General features: G+C 38.3%; 1 protein-coding gene across 4 annotated transcripts; it reads left to right on the top strand.

The window, feature by feature from the left end:
* Positions 1 to 549: 549 nt before the first annotated feature.
* GOLGA7 (golgin A7) lies at positions 550 to 16,340 on the top strand. 4 transcript variants are annotated; one of them, XM_081129163.1, is made up of 6 exons: positions 550 to 610; positions 827 to 959; positions 5,666 to 5,818; positions 11,064 to 11,165; positions 12,171 to 12,233; positions 14,313 to 16,340. In XM_081129163.1, exons 2-5 carry the CDS (start codon positions 849 to 851, stop codon positions 12,216 to 12,218), a joined length of 414 nt encoding a protein of 137 aa, XP_080985289.1. In that variant the 5' UTR covers positions 550 to 610; positions 827 to 848; the 3' UTR covers positions 12,219 to 12,233; positions 14,313 to 16,340. The 4 variants fall into 4 exon arrangements, with proteins under 4 accessions (XP_080985289.1, XP_080985291.1, XP_080985292.1 ...); XM_081129165.1 differs by having other exon boundaries at positions 596 to 696; positions 14,313 to 14,957; XM_081129166.1 differs by lacking the exon at positions 550 to 610 and having other exon boundaries at positions 752 to 959; positions 12,166 to 12,233; positions 14,313 to 14,957.
* Positions 16,341 to 16,681: the final 341 nt, after the last annotated feature.

Raw genomic sequence — 16,681 nt, forward strand, 5'->3', positions numbered from 1 at the left:
CGTGGGCTGGGGCGGGAGGAAAGACAGCACCGCAGAGAAGTGGGAGGACGGCTGCTGGACCGTGAAGCCCGGGCAGGTTCTTCGTCCTCCCCAGTGGCCGGCTTTCTATTTCTCAGTTTGTGTCACCAATTTATTTTCTATAAAGTTGGGTGGTGTCCCACATATAAGCTGTGACATTCAATCAATAGTAAAAGTAACCCCTGACAATCAGTGCTCAGAAATTACCTCGCCGCGATCAGCAGGGAAATGACGCCACAGGGAAATCCCGAGCCTCAAATCCCTGCCAAGCAGAGTCGGCTCCAGCCGGCGCAGCCGTTCCCAGCCCGGTCAGCCCCGCCCTCCAGCCGCGCCCCGCCTTTTCCTTCCGGATAGGCTCCTCGGGGCGGGGCGGGGCGGGGCGGGAAGCGGAGTCGGCCCGGCCCCGCCCACGGTGCGGAGCCGGGCGCCGCAGCGCGCAGCCTCAGCAGAGTCGCTTTACGGCCGGAGAAGAGGGTGGGTCCTAGACTTGCGGTAGGAGGCCGAGCGGAGGGGCGGAGAAAGAGGCTTTTTGCGGCAGCTCGTAAGTGACCGCGCACGCGGCGCGACAGCAGCTGGAGGGCGGAGGAGGCGGGTTCGTGTTCGCCGGGCCGAACCGGGCTGTGGGGGGCGCGGGGCCTGAGCAGGGGCGGTAGCCGAAGGCCCGCAGTGACAGCATGGGTGAAGGGGAACGGGGCGGGGGAGGCCTTGGGCTGCACTGGGCGGTAGATGGGTCTGAGGGGCTGGCGGGCTGGAGTCTTGGGTCCAGGCCGGGGATCTGACCCGTGGTTGATGTCCCCCGAACCCGCAGCGCGGCCTGTCTTGTCCTCGCCATGAGGCCGCAGCAGGCGCCGGTGTTCGGAAAGGTGTTCATTCAGCGAGACTACAGCAGTGGCACACGCTGCCAGTTCCAGACCAAGTTCCCCGCGGAGCTGGAGAACCGGGTACGCAGCCTGGCTCCCCGCACCCTCTCTGGGGCGGGGGACGGGGAGACTGCCTAGGGGAGGGAGGGGGTGTGGGCTGAAAGTCGGGCCGCGAAGTGCTCTCGGCTCTGGGTAGGGGCAGTCAGAGGAGGGGCGTTGGCCACAGGAGTATGAAGAGGGCCCTTAAGCGAGACCTGGTGTTTGGAGGAGGAATAAGGCCAAGCCCCCGGGTGTGATGACCTTGTGGAACTCTGACGCCCAGCGCCGGGAATCTACCCTGCCGTCGTCTTCCCCTGCCGTCCACCACCCCCACCCCGGGTTATTGACAGCAGGGACGAGGAACTAATTCCTGAGGCTCCAGGCCACCTAACTCAACATGTTGTGAGCTATTAGTCCTATCTCGCCACGCAAGAGGAATCATCATCCTCGTGACTGGCGTTTGTGGCCACTGTGCTGGCCGCACTGTTAGGCAGAAGGTATTAAGTGCTGTGCCAGGCAGTGCAGACAGGCCTTCTTGGAACCTGAAAAACATAGAGTACTAGATGGGCCTGGACAGGGAAATATTAAAAACAAGGCCTTGAACTTGCCACTGCCAATTATCACTGGGAGCCACCTGTGTTGTGTTGGCTTGCATATCAAAATTGTCATCAGGACATAGGTCCTTTGGGCAACTCTGCATACAGAAATGCAAGAATGGGGTGTTGCCCCTTTCTCCAGACTTAGCAAAATAAAAATAATTTAAAAATTATTGTATCTTATTTTAAAGGTTCGATAAAGTAAGCCATCTGAATGTATGTTCTTTTGTGCCCACCTCTGTTCACCCACCCAAAAAGAAACTCTTTTGGTCTTGAGCCATGTTACCTTACATCTGTTTACTGTTCAGAAGTCAATTTCTGGTTAGATGGGAGCAAGTTTTGTGGCTTTCCTCTTTGACAAGAAGGGTGAGGGATTGAGAACTGATTAGGCATGCTGTGGGTGTGGGGCTAAGAAATGCTGGTCATGGAATAAGTGGGCGTAGATGAGTCTGTACTAGAGAAATGTGTAGCAGTCATTTAAAACCAACTTGTAGCAAGGTAGGTGGTTCTACCTGATTGCCAGGGTTGGAAAATCAACAGTGATCAAGTATAGTGTCCTTCCGCTTGATTTATAACCTTGGGCAGGTTAGTGGCCCAAGTATGTTTCTTTAAATGCAAATTAAAGATCACACATGTCTCATAAAAATGTTTTGTAGATTAGCTTGTTTTGTGAAATGCCATATGAATGCTGCAGTTTGTTGTCACTATGTTATGAGTTAACTCAGCATGACACTAGGTGGACATTTCCACAGTGGTTTGAAAAGGTAGAAATTGAGCCAGTTGCCTACTGGCTAAAGCTACTGAATGTTTTTTTAAAAGAATTTAACATTACAGTTAGTGTGTTTTACATGTTAGGACTTACGTGAAATGGATCAAATGTTTTATTTTTAAGCTGTTTTGGAAACTCTGACTTACACTATTTATGTACTTCCAAATCAGAATGTAAACTTTTTTTTTCCACCACATTTATTTGGATGTTACAAGATTCCTTTGTCAAACTTTGAACTCACAGTTGAGCCAAATATATATATATGCATAATCAGACATTATTCTTCCACTGTGTGTGGTAGAATCTTTATTTTATAGTTGGAATACAGAATCACAATATAGTCACAGTATTCCACTGTTTCTTACAGGAAATTGATGTTTCTAAATTCTGGAATCCATTTACTGCTTTGACTGCATATAGCCCAGAACTGCTTGTGATTCTGAGTGCTATATGGAATGTTACATGGTGCTGTTCAATTGTGCCTTTGATTTTTTTTTTTTCTTTTTAAATGTTTGGTTTAGAACACTAGCTTATACTTTAAACTGTTTGGGAAAGCTTTGATTTTTTTTTTTCTGTGTTGAGATTAAATTTAAATTACAGGTTTAAATTTTCCTTGCTTGTTTGATGGAAAATTGAAAGGTTTCTCTCTTTGTTTCTCAACTATCCCTAGACATTGTGCTGATTGCTCTGCCACTGAGGCTGATTTTCCTTTTGTGAGAACATCACACTTGGCAACTTAATAGAGGAAGAAACTAATGCACAAGTGTTTTGTATTACTTTACAGCATTAAACACACACACATTTGTGCCCTTTAATTTGGGAGTGAGGACAAGTTCTGTCTGTTAACAAGTTTACTTTCTCCATTGCCTATTCGAATGTAATACTTTGATGCCTACGTGCTTTGTTGCCAGGACAGTTCTTTAAAGGAAGCTTTATTCTCACTTTACCCAAAATACAGACATCTTAGGCACCCTTGCTCTGGGTAGAAGAGAAATGAGTGGACTATAATTGAGGCATTTGTTCCCCTATATACCTTTAAAAAATATGTCTCTACATCTGATGAGTAGAAATTACCTTTGACTTGTGATTGCTTTAAGCTTCAGTCTCATGCTTTCTATCACATAGCACATAATTCAAGAAACAAAAATTCTGGGAAAACGAGCCTGATCCCTATTTCCATTGTGACTTTCAATGTTTATTGATCCAAATTTGTATTTGGTCCCAACTTCACATATCTCCAAATTTTGATACAGCTTCATATCAATGTCTAAGTAACTAGGGGAGAACACTGACAGCTGTTCATAGTCTCTAAAGGGAGGTAGAAGCCCACACCTGTCTGTTGATCCTTGCATGTTAAATATGTTCTTTGCCTTTACTGCTGTCCACCATGGTTTTGACGTTTTTCCCCTTCTTTAAAATAACCTTCCAAAGAAATTCTTGACTTGTTTTTACCTTTATTTCTTTTTCTTAACCTTTTTTTTTTTTTTTAAATCCTTCACTTTAGTTTTTTGGTTTTTTATTTTGTTTTGTTTTAATGATCTGTGGTTTGTCTCCATCCTACAAAAGCATTGCAGTCTTGGAATAACTTAGTGTGTGTGATCAGTGATTCTGATCTGAAAGAAATGTTTGTTTTGGATCCCGTGGTTTTGAATCATACTGTGTCCAAAGAAATGTAAATAATTCAAAGAACTTTCTTTATCAGATTATAACATTGTAGGTAAATCAAAAGTGAGTGTTTGAAATTATTTAGACTTTTGCGGATTTACTGATGGACAAACTGAAGGCATTAATTTAGGCATAATTAGGTGAAGGTTACAGTTTACCTTTAGTATTTGTTTACTGAGCTGTTCTCCTAAGTCTGTTTTCAGGAAATGAGAACTCTGACATAGGTTCCAAATGCACATGACCATTCTTGACAAACCACACCTTCAAATGGTGGCTCAGCGAAGGAACACTGCCCTGGCTCTCAGTACCATTTCCACCCACCCAACCCTCATCAGGAACTCTAATATTCTGGGAAATTACAAGTAGGTCCTTTTGAAAAACAGGTAGAACCACCACCACTTTAAAGTTTACACTGAACTTTTTCATGCTATTGGCTCATTGTATCTCCCAGTTAAAATTAAACACTAATCAGTTTCAGTAACTTAGGTCCAGATATAATCACCTAAAATTGTTTGCCACATAAAAGACAAAACAATGATTACAGCTGCCCCTAACCTAAACAATTTTAATAGCTTAAGGGTGATGATTATAAGTTGTTTTATACTTTAAAAAATTATGTTCTTGGGAATATTTTGTCTCAAACTATATTGAGGTTCTTTAACTTTTTTCTGAGTCTTTTATATATAGATTTCATAAAAGAGAATTCATATGTAAGTAGTTATTAGTTTTAGGAATAAGGGAAATAGAGAAGGCCTAAAGTAAGGACAGATTAATTGTGCTTTGTTACCAAGATGATAGTATTGGATGAAATACTCTACTAACGCCCCTTTAAAGTCCTAGGGTAAAGTAATTGAGATTTAAAATCTATAGAGTGCTATTAGAAGAAAATAAAGTGACATTGGAAGAAGAAAGTAAAAGCAGATGATTGGAGTGGAAAATGAATGACAATAGTAGTATTGGTGTAAATGTACAAGGATGGTGTCCCTGAGTAGAAAGAAGCCATAAGAATGACTTTGTGTGAGGAGTTGTGCGGTAGTTTGAGATTTTGCCCTGTTCATGGTGAGCTTTTAGTACCAAATAGTTACTTTAAAATTGATGGGATGCTGAGTAAACAGAAAACAGAACTTGTGCCCTTTGATCCTTTTGCTTAAAATGTCCTTCCCTTTTCGCCTAGTAAATGCCTGTGTTTAGGTACTCAATTTAAGATTACCTGCTCTTTTCAGATCAAGGGAAGGTCTCCAACATACTTTATGTATGCCTCTATTATAGTACTCTGTCAATTTATTGCCTTTTTATGTCTACATATTCTGTTCATGTGACTGTAAACTCCTTGAGGACTGAGGCTGTCTTATTCATCTTTCTTTAAGGCCCGTCATAATATGTAATGGTAGGTGCTCGGTAAATGTGAATATAAGTGAATTGAAAGATCAAAGAACTGTATAATTTACTTGGAATTCACTATAGAGAATTAAAATATACCATATTGAGACTCGAAGACATCCATTGTTCAAAATAGAGATAAAATTAAACACTAATCAGTTTCAGTAACTTAGGGCCAGATATAATCACCTAAAATTGTTTGCCAGTTATTAGATAAGAATGTTGACATTTGTTGAATGTTTTGTTGACAAAACAGCAAAATAAATTAGTGATAGCCAGCAATAGTGAGTAGCTAATCTTTTTTCCCAAAACTTACTTTTAAATTCTTTCCTGTACAGATTGATAGGCAGCAGTTTGAAGAAACAGTTCGAACTCTAAATAACCTTTATGCAGAAGCAGAGAAGCTTGGGGGTCAGTCATATCTTGAAGGCTGTTTGGCTTGTTTAACAGCATACACCATCTTCTTATGCATGGAAACCCATTATGAGAAGGTAAGGCTACCTTGACTTATTTCCCCAAATTTCCACCCTAAATTCTATCTTTCCACCCGAGTTCTTGTCTTCTCTTTCCAACTGCCTGCTAGGTCCAGAGTTGCTGGCTTCTCAACTTAGATGTCCAAAAGTCAAACCTCACTCCTTCCTGTTTTGTTTAGTAGCACCCTGTCTTTTATAGTACCATCGTTAGGTGGGGTAATGAAGAAAAAAGAGATTTATCAGTTGTCAGAAACTGAAATATCTTCCATTTTCCTATTTGTTAACTTTGTATGATTTCCTAATTATGCCCTATTATCTCTTTTCTAGACTATTGAAATAGTCTCCTGATGAGTCTTATTTCTTCTTTTCTTTTACCTTTCCAACCTGTCTGCTGCTGTTTTCATAAAGACATAGCGTTATTAACCCTACCACTCCTGCTAAGTCAGAGACGTTCCCTGGCTTTCCATTTATTGCCACTGACTAAGGTTCAAGCCCCTTCTCAAACTTAAGCTCCAGCTTACCTTTCCAGGTCAATCTCCCACTCTGTCTTCACTTTCTTTCAACCAAATTCAATTACTCACTGGCCACCAAACATACCCTCTAAGGTTTTCCTCCACCTAGAGTGCCATTCTTTCCATGTTCAAGTCTCCCCAGTCCCTTATGTCCCACTTTCATCTAACTTTTCCTTACTCTTCTAATCATAGTCTTTCTCTCCTTGGTATCCCCACAACATTTTTTTTAAACTCTTCTTATTTATTTATTTATTTTTAATCCTCACCTGAGGATGTGTTTATTGATTTTAAAGAGAGGAAGGGAGAGAGAAAGAGAAACATCAATTGGTTGCCTCTTCCACGCGCCCCACTGGGGACGAATCCCCAACCTAGGCATGCGCCCAGACCGGGAATAGAACCCACACCCAGTGTACGGGTCAGTGTTCCAACCAACTGAGCTATACTGGCCATTGCCCCCCTCAACATTTTATTTGTATCTGTTTTCTGGCACTTATCACTCTACTTTGGAATGCAGAAGTTTACATTCTTATTTGCCATCGGGTATGTATTTTTCTTGAGGTCAAGTACAATGCCTTCACCACTTTGTGTCCCTCTTCATGCCTCACACCATACCTTGGGTATATTAGGCACTCACTGAATGTGTGTTAAAAGATGTATTTAAGTTAATCACAGTAAGTCCCTAATGTATCATTAAATTCTGATGTCTATATTATACCCCACCTATAGAAATGTTCCTGTGATTGTCTTGTACTCCTCGCAGCAGAAAGCAGATACAGTTGCAGCTAAAATATTTTGAGCTAGTGTTACAAAAAGGGTATATTTAAACAATAAATTAGTGGTTTATATCCTTCTACATATCATACAGAGAAGCAGTTAACTTTGATTACTGTTTAACATTCAAAATCAGAAGTTATAAAGAATTAGTGCCAGCTTTCAGTCTGTTTTGTTATAGCAGCTTCTCTTTAATAATACATTTGCTGAGTGAAGGGGAAGGGATTAGTTCATCCAATAAATATTTATTGAAAGCCAATTTGCTAACCTGTATGCGGGGGATATAACTGAATAAGGCAAACATGGTTGCTGACCTTGTGCAGTTTGTAATTTAGTGGTAACAACTGATACTAGGGAAATGGAACCAACAAAATTATAAATTGTGATAAGTGCTTTAAAGAAAACAAACTCTCCTGTGATAGAAAATAATAGGAGAGACCTAATTTAGATTGTGTGGTCAGAAAAGGACTCAGAAGAGGTAACATTTAAGTTGCTACATGAAGGCTGGAAAGTCTGGAGTCATTCAGGCAGAGGGGTCAGTACTCTGTGCAAAGGCCCAGAGAGCTCCCTGAGTCCTGGCAACTGACAGAAGGTCGTTGTTGATGGAAGGGAGTGGGGGAAAAATGGCTAGAGATGAATTTGGAGAGGTAAGGAGGAGCTGTATCATGCAGGAGTGGGTAGTCCATGGAAAGAAGTTTAGCTTTTATCTTCAGTGCAGGGGAAGGCTACTCAAAGGTTTTAAACAACAGGAGAGGGATATGATCAGATTTTCATTATAAAGAGATCTCTTTGCTCTGTGATAAAAAGTTATAAAAGTAGGGAAAACAGTTAAGATGCTCTGTAGAAGTCCAGGCAAGAGACGATGATAGCTTGGACAAGGAACAGAGCAGTAGAAATGGAAGGGGGTAAACAAATTCAAGGGATATGTTGGTAATAGAACCAAGACTTGAAGAGCTGAATGTAGAAGGGGAGAGTAAGACCAAATAAAACTAGTCAAGAAACCAAAATTTTAACGTGTGGCTCAGTTGGTTGGAGCATCATCCTGTGCACCAGAAGGTCATGGGTTTGATTCCCAGTTAGGGCACAAAACGTAAGTTGTGGGTTCAGTCCCCAGGTGGGGTGCATATGGGAGGCAACCGATCGATGTATCTCTCTCACATCGATGTTTCTCTCCCTCCCTCTCTAAAGTCAATTAAAAATAGATAAATAAGTGATTCTATTTTAGAAACTGGACATGAATAACTAGATCATGGAAAGTGAATACTAGAATGGTCATAATTAAGATATAATGTACCTATAATTTAAAAGAAAACTTTTTAAATGTGTATTTGTATTTTTGATAAAATGGTAAAAGTATAAGAACAACTACCCTCTCCCTCTCTCTAGTTTGTCCCTTAGGAATTTTTGTGCTATTATTTTCTACTTTATGAAAGGACAGGATTGAGTAATTTAGTCTTTATTGTTTTAAACACTAAAATTTCTTATTTACAAACAGTAAGCCAAATGTAATAGTGCTTACATTTTGTCATGTGGGTTAAATTTTTTGAAATTGTAAATAGGCCTTTTAAAACTCACTAGAACAATCATGCATTTTTTTCCTATAATGTGCTTTTTATTGGTTTAAAATGAAAATAAAGACTTCAGTGTTATTTCTCTATTGTTGCTGCCCATTATAATTAGGGAACAAATGGGATTGTAGAGGTTCCCTCAGTAGCTGTCTGCCTTGTTCATCAATTATAAAACATCCCTTCTGCCTATGTGCTGTAATCTATGAAAGGAACACAGTTAGAAGGAACTTAGATATTTTCTGAAAATGGCTATGATCCTGGTGTTCTCACTTAGCCTCACTTAGGATATTTTTTCTCAAGGATCTAGGAGGCTTTCTCCAGTTTAATATTCTTCTGGAGGATAATAGTCTTTTCTGAGGTTTGATTGCATTTAGCTTTGTAAATATACAAATTGGGGATTGTTGGGGTTTGAAGGTAACAGATATAAAGTATGAGTAAAATATCAACATAAGGTTTCTTGGGGATGAGAATGGACTTTGTCCTGTCTGGGATGCAGTATGAGTTTAGTCATATGAATTCTTTCCTATTGCTAAAGAGACTTAAGAGTTTAAAAGCGTCTTGTTTAGGACAGTGCTGCCTTCACCAAAATAGTATAAGAGGATTTGGAGCTTTTACCAGAAAAAACCTTTTCTTTCTAAACTGATACCCAAGTGCACATGAGTGTTATTAAAGTTTAGATAAAAACCTGCACAACAAAATTGAGCTTGAATCAAGTAAAGGAATGCTGTTTCTTTGCTAGTAACCTGTGCCCAAGGAGACAGGGAGGAAAGCTGTTCTGAAGGAATCCTTTCTTTGAAACCAGCCATGCAAGCATTTTTCTGAGTGTCCTCTTAGTATTAATGGACCTCGGAGAGGGGAGACTGAATCTCCAATTTCCAGTTCTGGCAGGTGAGCTGAGAGGGAAATCGGAGAGAAGCTTGAGAGTCCTGAGTTGAGTACCTTTAGGGGCTACTTCCTTCTATTCATTGTTTTAGAATGATTGACAAACTCTGATAGAGAGGTCGTGCCTAAGACTTGTTTTTTGTCCATAAAGACCAAGCACTGCTCAAATTCTTTGAGAGTTAAAAATAAGAGAATGGTATATGTATTACTTAAGGTAATTAGGTGAGGAAAAAACCCTTTCTTTAGAAATAGTATTTTTAATTTACTGCATAAGGTTGCTCTTTTAATACTATCATGCTCTTTTTTAAAAAAGCATAAAACATTAGATTGTATTATTTCCAAATACGTAACCTGAATAAACTATTTCAGTTATTTCCCTGCAATAAGAAAATTTGTTATACAAACCACATAGAGTTTTAAATTCTAAATCACTTTATACTAAAGTACCTAAATCGTAGCATCCTAAGTTATTTGTTTGGCCTGCTACATTATAGCCCCACTCTTAAATCATTTCTTAATTTCCAACTTTATTTTCATACAGTTTTTTTTTCCCTTTAAGTTGTGATCACATTTATCTGTGACTTTATCATAGGCTGATAGTGTGAATTTAAGAAAATATTTAGTAATTAAAGAACCGGATCAAAGCCTCTTTGAACGTTAGAGCCAGGAAAAGGTTCTGATGGCTTTGAATCTGAAATAAAACATGTAACTCTTTGATTTTGTATATAGCTATTAAGATTTATTTTCTTCTAGCTTATCTGTCTCAGAATTGCCCTTATTAAAGCAGGAGATTTGGCAATTTCCAGAAGTTCCTTTGTATCCTATCTGGCTTTTGTCTACATTTGCTTTGACTTTTACAACCTTAATACTAAACTTATAAATTGAGGCTTCCGTCTAGGACACAGGAGCAACTACAGAGTAGCACTACATGCAGACATAGAAATGATATAAGACACTTGTAGTCATCAGAAACTCCACGGCAGCTAACGCCCACGTGCTTCACAAAGGCAATAAAATGTTCAGTTTTAAACTAGCTAGGCTACCTTTTGTTATAGGCCAACTTTGTATCATTACCTACAATTGATGAAAACATACAAGGAAGAAGCAGTTCTTAAGTGTTAAAGGAGAAAGCCAAGAAGTACCCTTGATATTAGAAGATGTCACATGAACAGCACTTTCTGAGTAGGGAAAGGGAAAAGCATACCTAGCCATTGTGTATATAATCGTCTATTTCTCTGCATCCAGGATTGAGGTGCCTAGGAGGGAAGGAGTAGGATTGAGTCTCATGCTTTTGTATGCATTTCTAACACTGCATTGAAGATATTTGTGACTTGAAGAGTCCATCATACTGTGCTATATGTTGTATGCAACTGGTGTGAGCCAAGTAATCAGAGTTACAGCCCTTCATATGAATATCTATGACTTGCTTTGAAAACTAATTCCACTGCCTGAAGATTTTGAGATCCAGCTGATAACTTAAAGGGAAATATGATGAAGTTTGTAAAAAGCTGTGGTATTTCTTTCTGTCAGGTTCTGAGGAAAGTCTCCAAATACATTCAAGAACAGAATGAGAAGATATATGCTCCCCAGGGCCTCCTCCTGACAGATCCCATTGAGAGAGGACTTCGAGTTGTATCTTTTTAGTCCAGATCAGAAGATCTAAATATGTATAAAAAGAAAATGTTGATGGTACTATTTGGCATCGGCTAAGGAGAATTTAACTCCTGAATTGTCTTTGTGAATTGCGTACCTACCATAAGCCTCCTACCTCCAGCACTTTTTCTTAAAGCATGTCTGTCCTTTGCCTTGTGCAGGTCTCTGGAGTGTTTAGTATTCTGGTTACTGTCTTTCTTGGTGGTTCTGAGGGCATCTTGTAGTAATAATGGGGGTGGTACGAGTAATACATTTCAGCTGCAGAAACTCTGAACCTAAAGCTCCTTTGAAATGCATAAACTCATAATGTGTGGTGAGACTTGTCATCCAAATGAATTGCAGTTCCATGGGTTCATCTGACTAGTTGAAATCAGTTGCAGCTGCCAGATGTATAATTTCATTACCTTTGACATACTGTGCATATTTGTAGAGGCAGTAAGCTTTGAAAATCACTAAGTGAATTTGGTAAATAAAATTGCAAAAAACTAATATAGCTTGATAACTGGAGTAATGGATAAAATAAATTTAAAAAAAAAAATCTAGGTCAGATAATCCCAGGCCTTCCTGCTGATAATAATTTCGGCAGTTTTATTATACTCTACAGCAATAATTCTTAAACTTTTAGAGGTCATGAACCCTCTCCCAAGAAAAAGCTTGCATATAATTTTAGCGTATTTTGAACCCCTGAATTTATTACCTCCATGGATTCTCTGTTAAAAAAGTCCTAGTGCTGAAATAAAGCATTCTTTTTAGATTTTTTTCCTCAATAAATAATCAATGTTTTGGGAAGGACCTACATTTCTTAGATTTTTCAGCAAGGTGGAGAAAGCATCATATTTAATTTAAATAGAAATTTTTCATAATTTAAAAATAAGCAAAGTAAATTGAAGAAAAGTCTGTGCAGACCATACATATCATCTTGCCGTTGTCCCCTTTTATATGTTATATTCTATAGTGTGTTTTCTTAACAGCCATGCTGTTTAGATTGAAATTACCATTTATGAAGACAGAGGAATGAGCAGTGGAAGATAAACCACAGAATTAAAGGTAAATATGAAATATGATTTATATGTGGTTTTTGTAATTTTGTAGGATGCATAAATATTCTTCCCTGCATGGTAAATAAATTGTTATATCTTGGTATGTTTTCTATATTGGTTTGATACTTAAGATGTGTATTTAACCCAAGCTCTGTTTGGTGATACAGAATTTAATCCTGATTTTTACCCCCAATATTGTTTTCAAACTAGTTTTTTTGTTACTTTGGTTTTCGGGGTTTGGGCTTTTTTGGGGGGTGGGGGAGGTAATCATATTTTATTTTAATATTTCAAACTATTCTAGGCATTTAAATAGTTAGGTTTTGCATATAAGAGTCAGTTCAGAGATTTCCCTGCCTATATGACGACTGGTTTTAAAAACCAAATAAACATTTCAGAGTGGAGTAGGGAGAGTATTTCATAGCCCCATAAAAGAAACCTTGCCTCTAATGGGTAGAACCATAAATTTAATTATTTTGTTTAGAATGTTTATGTTCTTAATATCCATAAAATGACCTTGAGTAAGTGAGAAACAGATTAGGTGATACTAATAGAAATCTATAGGCAAAATCATGTAGAAGCCACAGTACATTAGCATAGTCGTCTAAGTGATGGAAAATTGTACTACACTGTTTATGCCAATTTCAGTCATTTACTCTTTCTACAGATAGCGTTCTGCTGCTCTGCTTTCCTAATTAACTTTATTTACAGGTATCTATCACTAATTAACAGGCAGCACAGAGATAGAATCTACCAAAGCAAACATATTCCTTCCCAAGGCAATGATAATCCTACCATTTTGAGCATACCTCCTATGTGCCAGATATTAAAGAAATGTTATTTCTAATTCTCACAAGAATTCTGCCAAATATTTCCCCATTATACAGATGCACAAACCAAGGTACAAATAGATTAAATGGTATTCTCAAAGTCACACTGATTGGCTTTGTTTTGGAACACTTAGTGTTGTCCTTACACTTTCTCATGAACACTTTCCAAACTGATATTTCTCAAACGAGCAGTCAAGAACCTTATGTGTGGTTTTTGTTACGTGCCATTGGAATAAGTTTGTTTTATCAATTGCAGCTGCGTTGACTTGGCACAGTACATTTGTCATGACTCATTTTGCAGCTATTATTGCTAAATATAATGTTTTTCTGAAGTGGTGTGGGGTTTTGAGCAATTACACACCAGAGACTAATCTATCAATATTCAAACAACTGTAAAATTTTGCAATGGGTAAGATTTACATTAGGAACTTCTGGATAGTTTCATGAATGCAAATATTTTTGTTCAGCACAATTTAGTTTTTAGAGCTATGTGTTCCTCAGGCACAGGATTCAGTGTAGGCTGAAGCTTTGGAGGAGGGGAAAAACTATAATTAATTCAGTTCTACCATTTTTCTTAAGTCTACAAGGTGTCTACAGGTTGAAGCATTATATGGGAGTTAAATTAATGATTTAACAAAAAGTACTCAAATCATGGAGATGGCCTTTATTTAAAAAGAGATCTTTAAACAATATTTTATTCTTTTTAAGTTGAATTTTTAAAATATCTTTATTATTAAGTATACTAATGGTGTTTTCTTTCTTTGGATTAAGATTATCTTTATTTTAAAAAATGGGACAAATCCTATCACAATAAATTCATGATAATAAAAATAGCTAATATTTATTGGTACTTACTATGTTTCTGCACTATTTGTAAGTACTTGATTTTAATCATCACAACAACCCTACAAGGTAGATACTGTTATCCCACATTTTCAGATGAGGAAACTCCCACACAAAGAACTTAAATTACCTGTCCAAGGTTAAAAACTAGTAAGTAGCAATCGAGGCAGCCTGGCCCCAGATTTGCCACTTAACCCTGTGCTATACTACCTCTCATGACTTGGTTGGCCAAAGATCAAAATATACAGGGCCTGGCTTTCTACACTATTGAGTCTTGTACTCACTTAAGTACATAGTACAGATTCGGGTGTTAGATAGCCCACATATTAGGCACTTGAGTCACTTGATGTAAGAGATGTTTTAGAGGTTCTTTTTAGCATCCTTTACTAAAACCTTTACTTTTTCCCTCTGATTAGAGATCCTAGCTCTAGCTGGGACCCTCATCTCTCCACTGGCCGATTGCAGAGCGTCCCCTACCTCCTCTCCAGAGCGTCATTCCTTTGTATCTGCTGCCAGAGCCACGGTGCCATTTACTCCAAGGACTAACTTTCTAAAATTCCACACCTGGAGTGACCTCTAGTCGCTCAGCATCCACTTTGTGTCTCCAAATTGTGTAGGACTCTGTAACCTTTTCATTAGTTTCTGAGAAAACACAATGAAGCATTTCACTTTTTTTATTCAAAGCCATCAATGAAATATGCAGTTGGTCAGCCCAACACAAAGTTTATTTCTTATCTGCCACCAGTACCAATGGTTCTCGTCATTCCTTGGGCCAGGTTCCCGGGTGGCTATAGACGTCAAAGTCATGTCTTAGCCAGTGTTTATTTAGTCTTATTCCCCCAAATTAATGAAATGCTTTTCTTCAGGATTTTAGTATAGGGTAGGCTGTCTGTGGTGTTGCTAATGCATCTCCCAGATTTCAAAGAACTATCAGTTTTGCCATTACTCAATCTTAAAGATCTATTTCCGCTGTTAAGTTTCTCAAACTGAAGTTCATTGGAAAAATTATGTCCTTTGTTTTATTATAGCAATTATTTCTAATAAAGCAGTATTTAATACAATTTCCAGTATTTTTCTTTGGAGAATTTGTTGTCATTGCATTCCCTTGACTGTTGGGAAGATGCGGTGTGTGTTGCTTGTTCCTCATAAGTAAGCACAATACAGTGGATGCTAAACTATCAGACACACAAATGCGCCTGCTGTGTCCCTGAAAGTGTAATAAGCAAGTGTAATAATATTTTAATTATAGTTTTGTTATAAATATAACTTATGAGAAAAAATTTGATAGGAATAATACTGTATATTGCTAATTTTTAACTATCCCTACTGGAAAACCTTGTGACTCATAGACTTTCCTCATATACAGTATTCATTGCACAGAAATCTTATGATTGGTTCAAGTACAGTAAGTTAAGTGATTTCCAACTAAAACTCTCAAGTCTGAGTCAATATTTCTAGTTCTTTTGGTTGTATGTTTTTAGTATCAGGCTTCGTAACATCTTTCATTCATCTTTGAGGTTTGAAAGCACCATATTTGAGAGAGTTAAATATACTAGGAGAGAATGAAACAGTAACAAGTTTTACTTTCTGAGATATTGTAGGTGCTAATACTGGGTTTAATCTTTCAGGTTTAATTTCTTTTATGGGTCTGTTAGTTATTCAATAAATCCCATAGGTCTGTGTAATATTTTAATTGTATAAAACACCTTTGTTACTTTATAGGCTATAATAATGTGTTTGTCTGCCTTTTAAACCCATTGCAATAACTTTGCTGAAATACTAACATATTAGTAAAACTTTTCTTAAGCAAATTGTCTCTGTGTCATGTTTGCTGTGATTTGGTAATGTGATGAATGATATGGCAGATAGACAATACTCTAGTACTGGAATCACTGGTACAGTATAGCTTTGTATTTTAAAAAGACATCTTGCCCTAGCCAGTTAGGCTCAGTGGTTAGAGCATTGGCCTCTGACTGAAGGGTCCTGGATTCAATTCCAGACAAGGGCTCATACCTTGGTTGCAGGCTCGATCCCTGGCCCCAGTCAGGGCCTGTGCAGGAGGTAACCAATCGATGTGTCTCTTTTACATCGATGTCTCTCTCCCCCCCTTCCACTCTCTCTGAAAAACAATGGAAAAAACATCCTCAGGTGAGGATTAAAAAAATAAATTAAAAATAAAAAGACATCTTAACATTTATATAGTTTGTCACTCTTTTCAGTTTTTTACATGCTTTATTGCATAAGAGTTGATATGTTAGCTAAATAAATAGTTGAATGCATTTTTTACTAGTAGGGACTAAAAAATAAGAGATTGGGATGTTTTATTAGGAAAAAAGTATCACAGTTATTGTTACTTTCTTGGATAATCTGATCACTTCCTTTTTAAAATGAAGTGCATTTGTAGAGATTAACAGTTTATAAAATATAATTTTATCTATAATCTTTTTCTTTTGTGAGATGTTTTTCTTTGTAAGATTTTTCAGCTTCTCTTCCTACTCAAATCAATAGTAAATAATACTCATGTCAGCCAGTAGTCAAAAAGAGGTCATTAGCCCTAGCCTGTTGCTCAGTGGTTAGAGCATCCTCCTGCGGACTGAAGGGTCCTGGGTTTGATTCCAGTCAAGGGCATGTACCTCTGTGGCAGGCTCAGTCCCCGGCTCAAGTGTAGAAGCCAACCAATTGATATGTCTCTTTCACATCAATGTTCTTCCCCCCCCCCCCCCGAAAAGCAATGGAAAAAAATATCCTTGGGTGAAAATTTAAAAAATAAAATTATAAAAAAGAG

Source organism: Miniopterus schreibersii (genome assembly GCF_964146895.1).
Source record: "Miniopterus schreibersii genome assembly, chromosome: 2".
Lineage (NCBI taxonomy): Eukaryota > Metazoa > Chordata > Mammalia > Chiroptera > Miniopteridae > Miniopterus > Miniopterus schreibersii.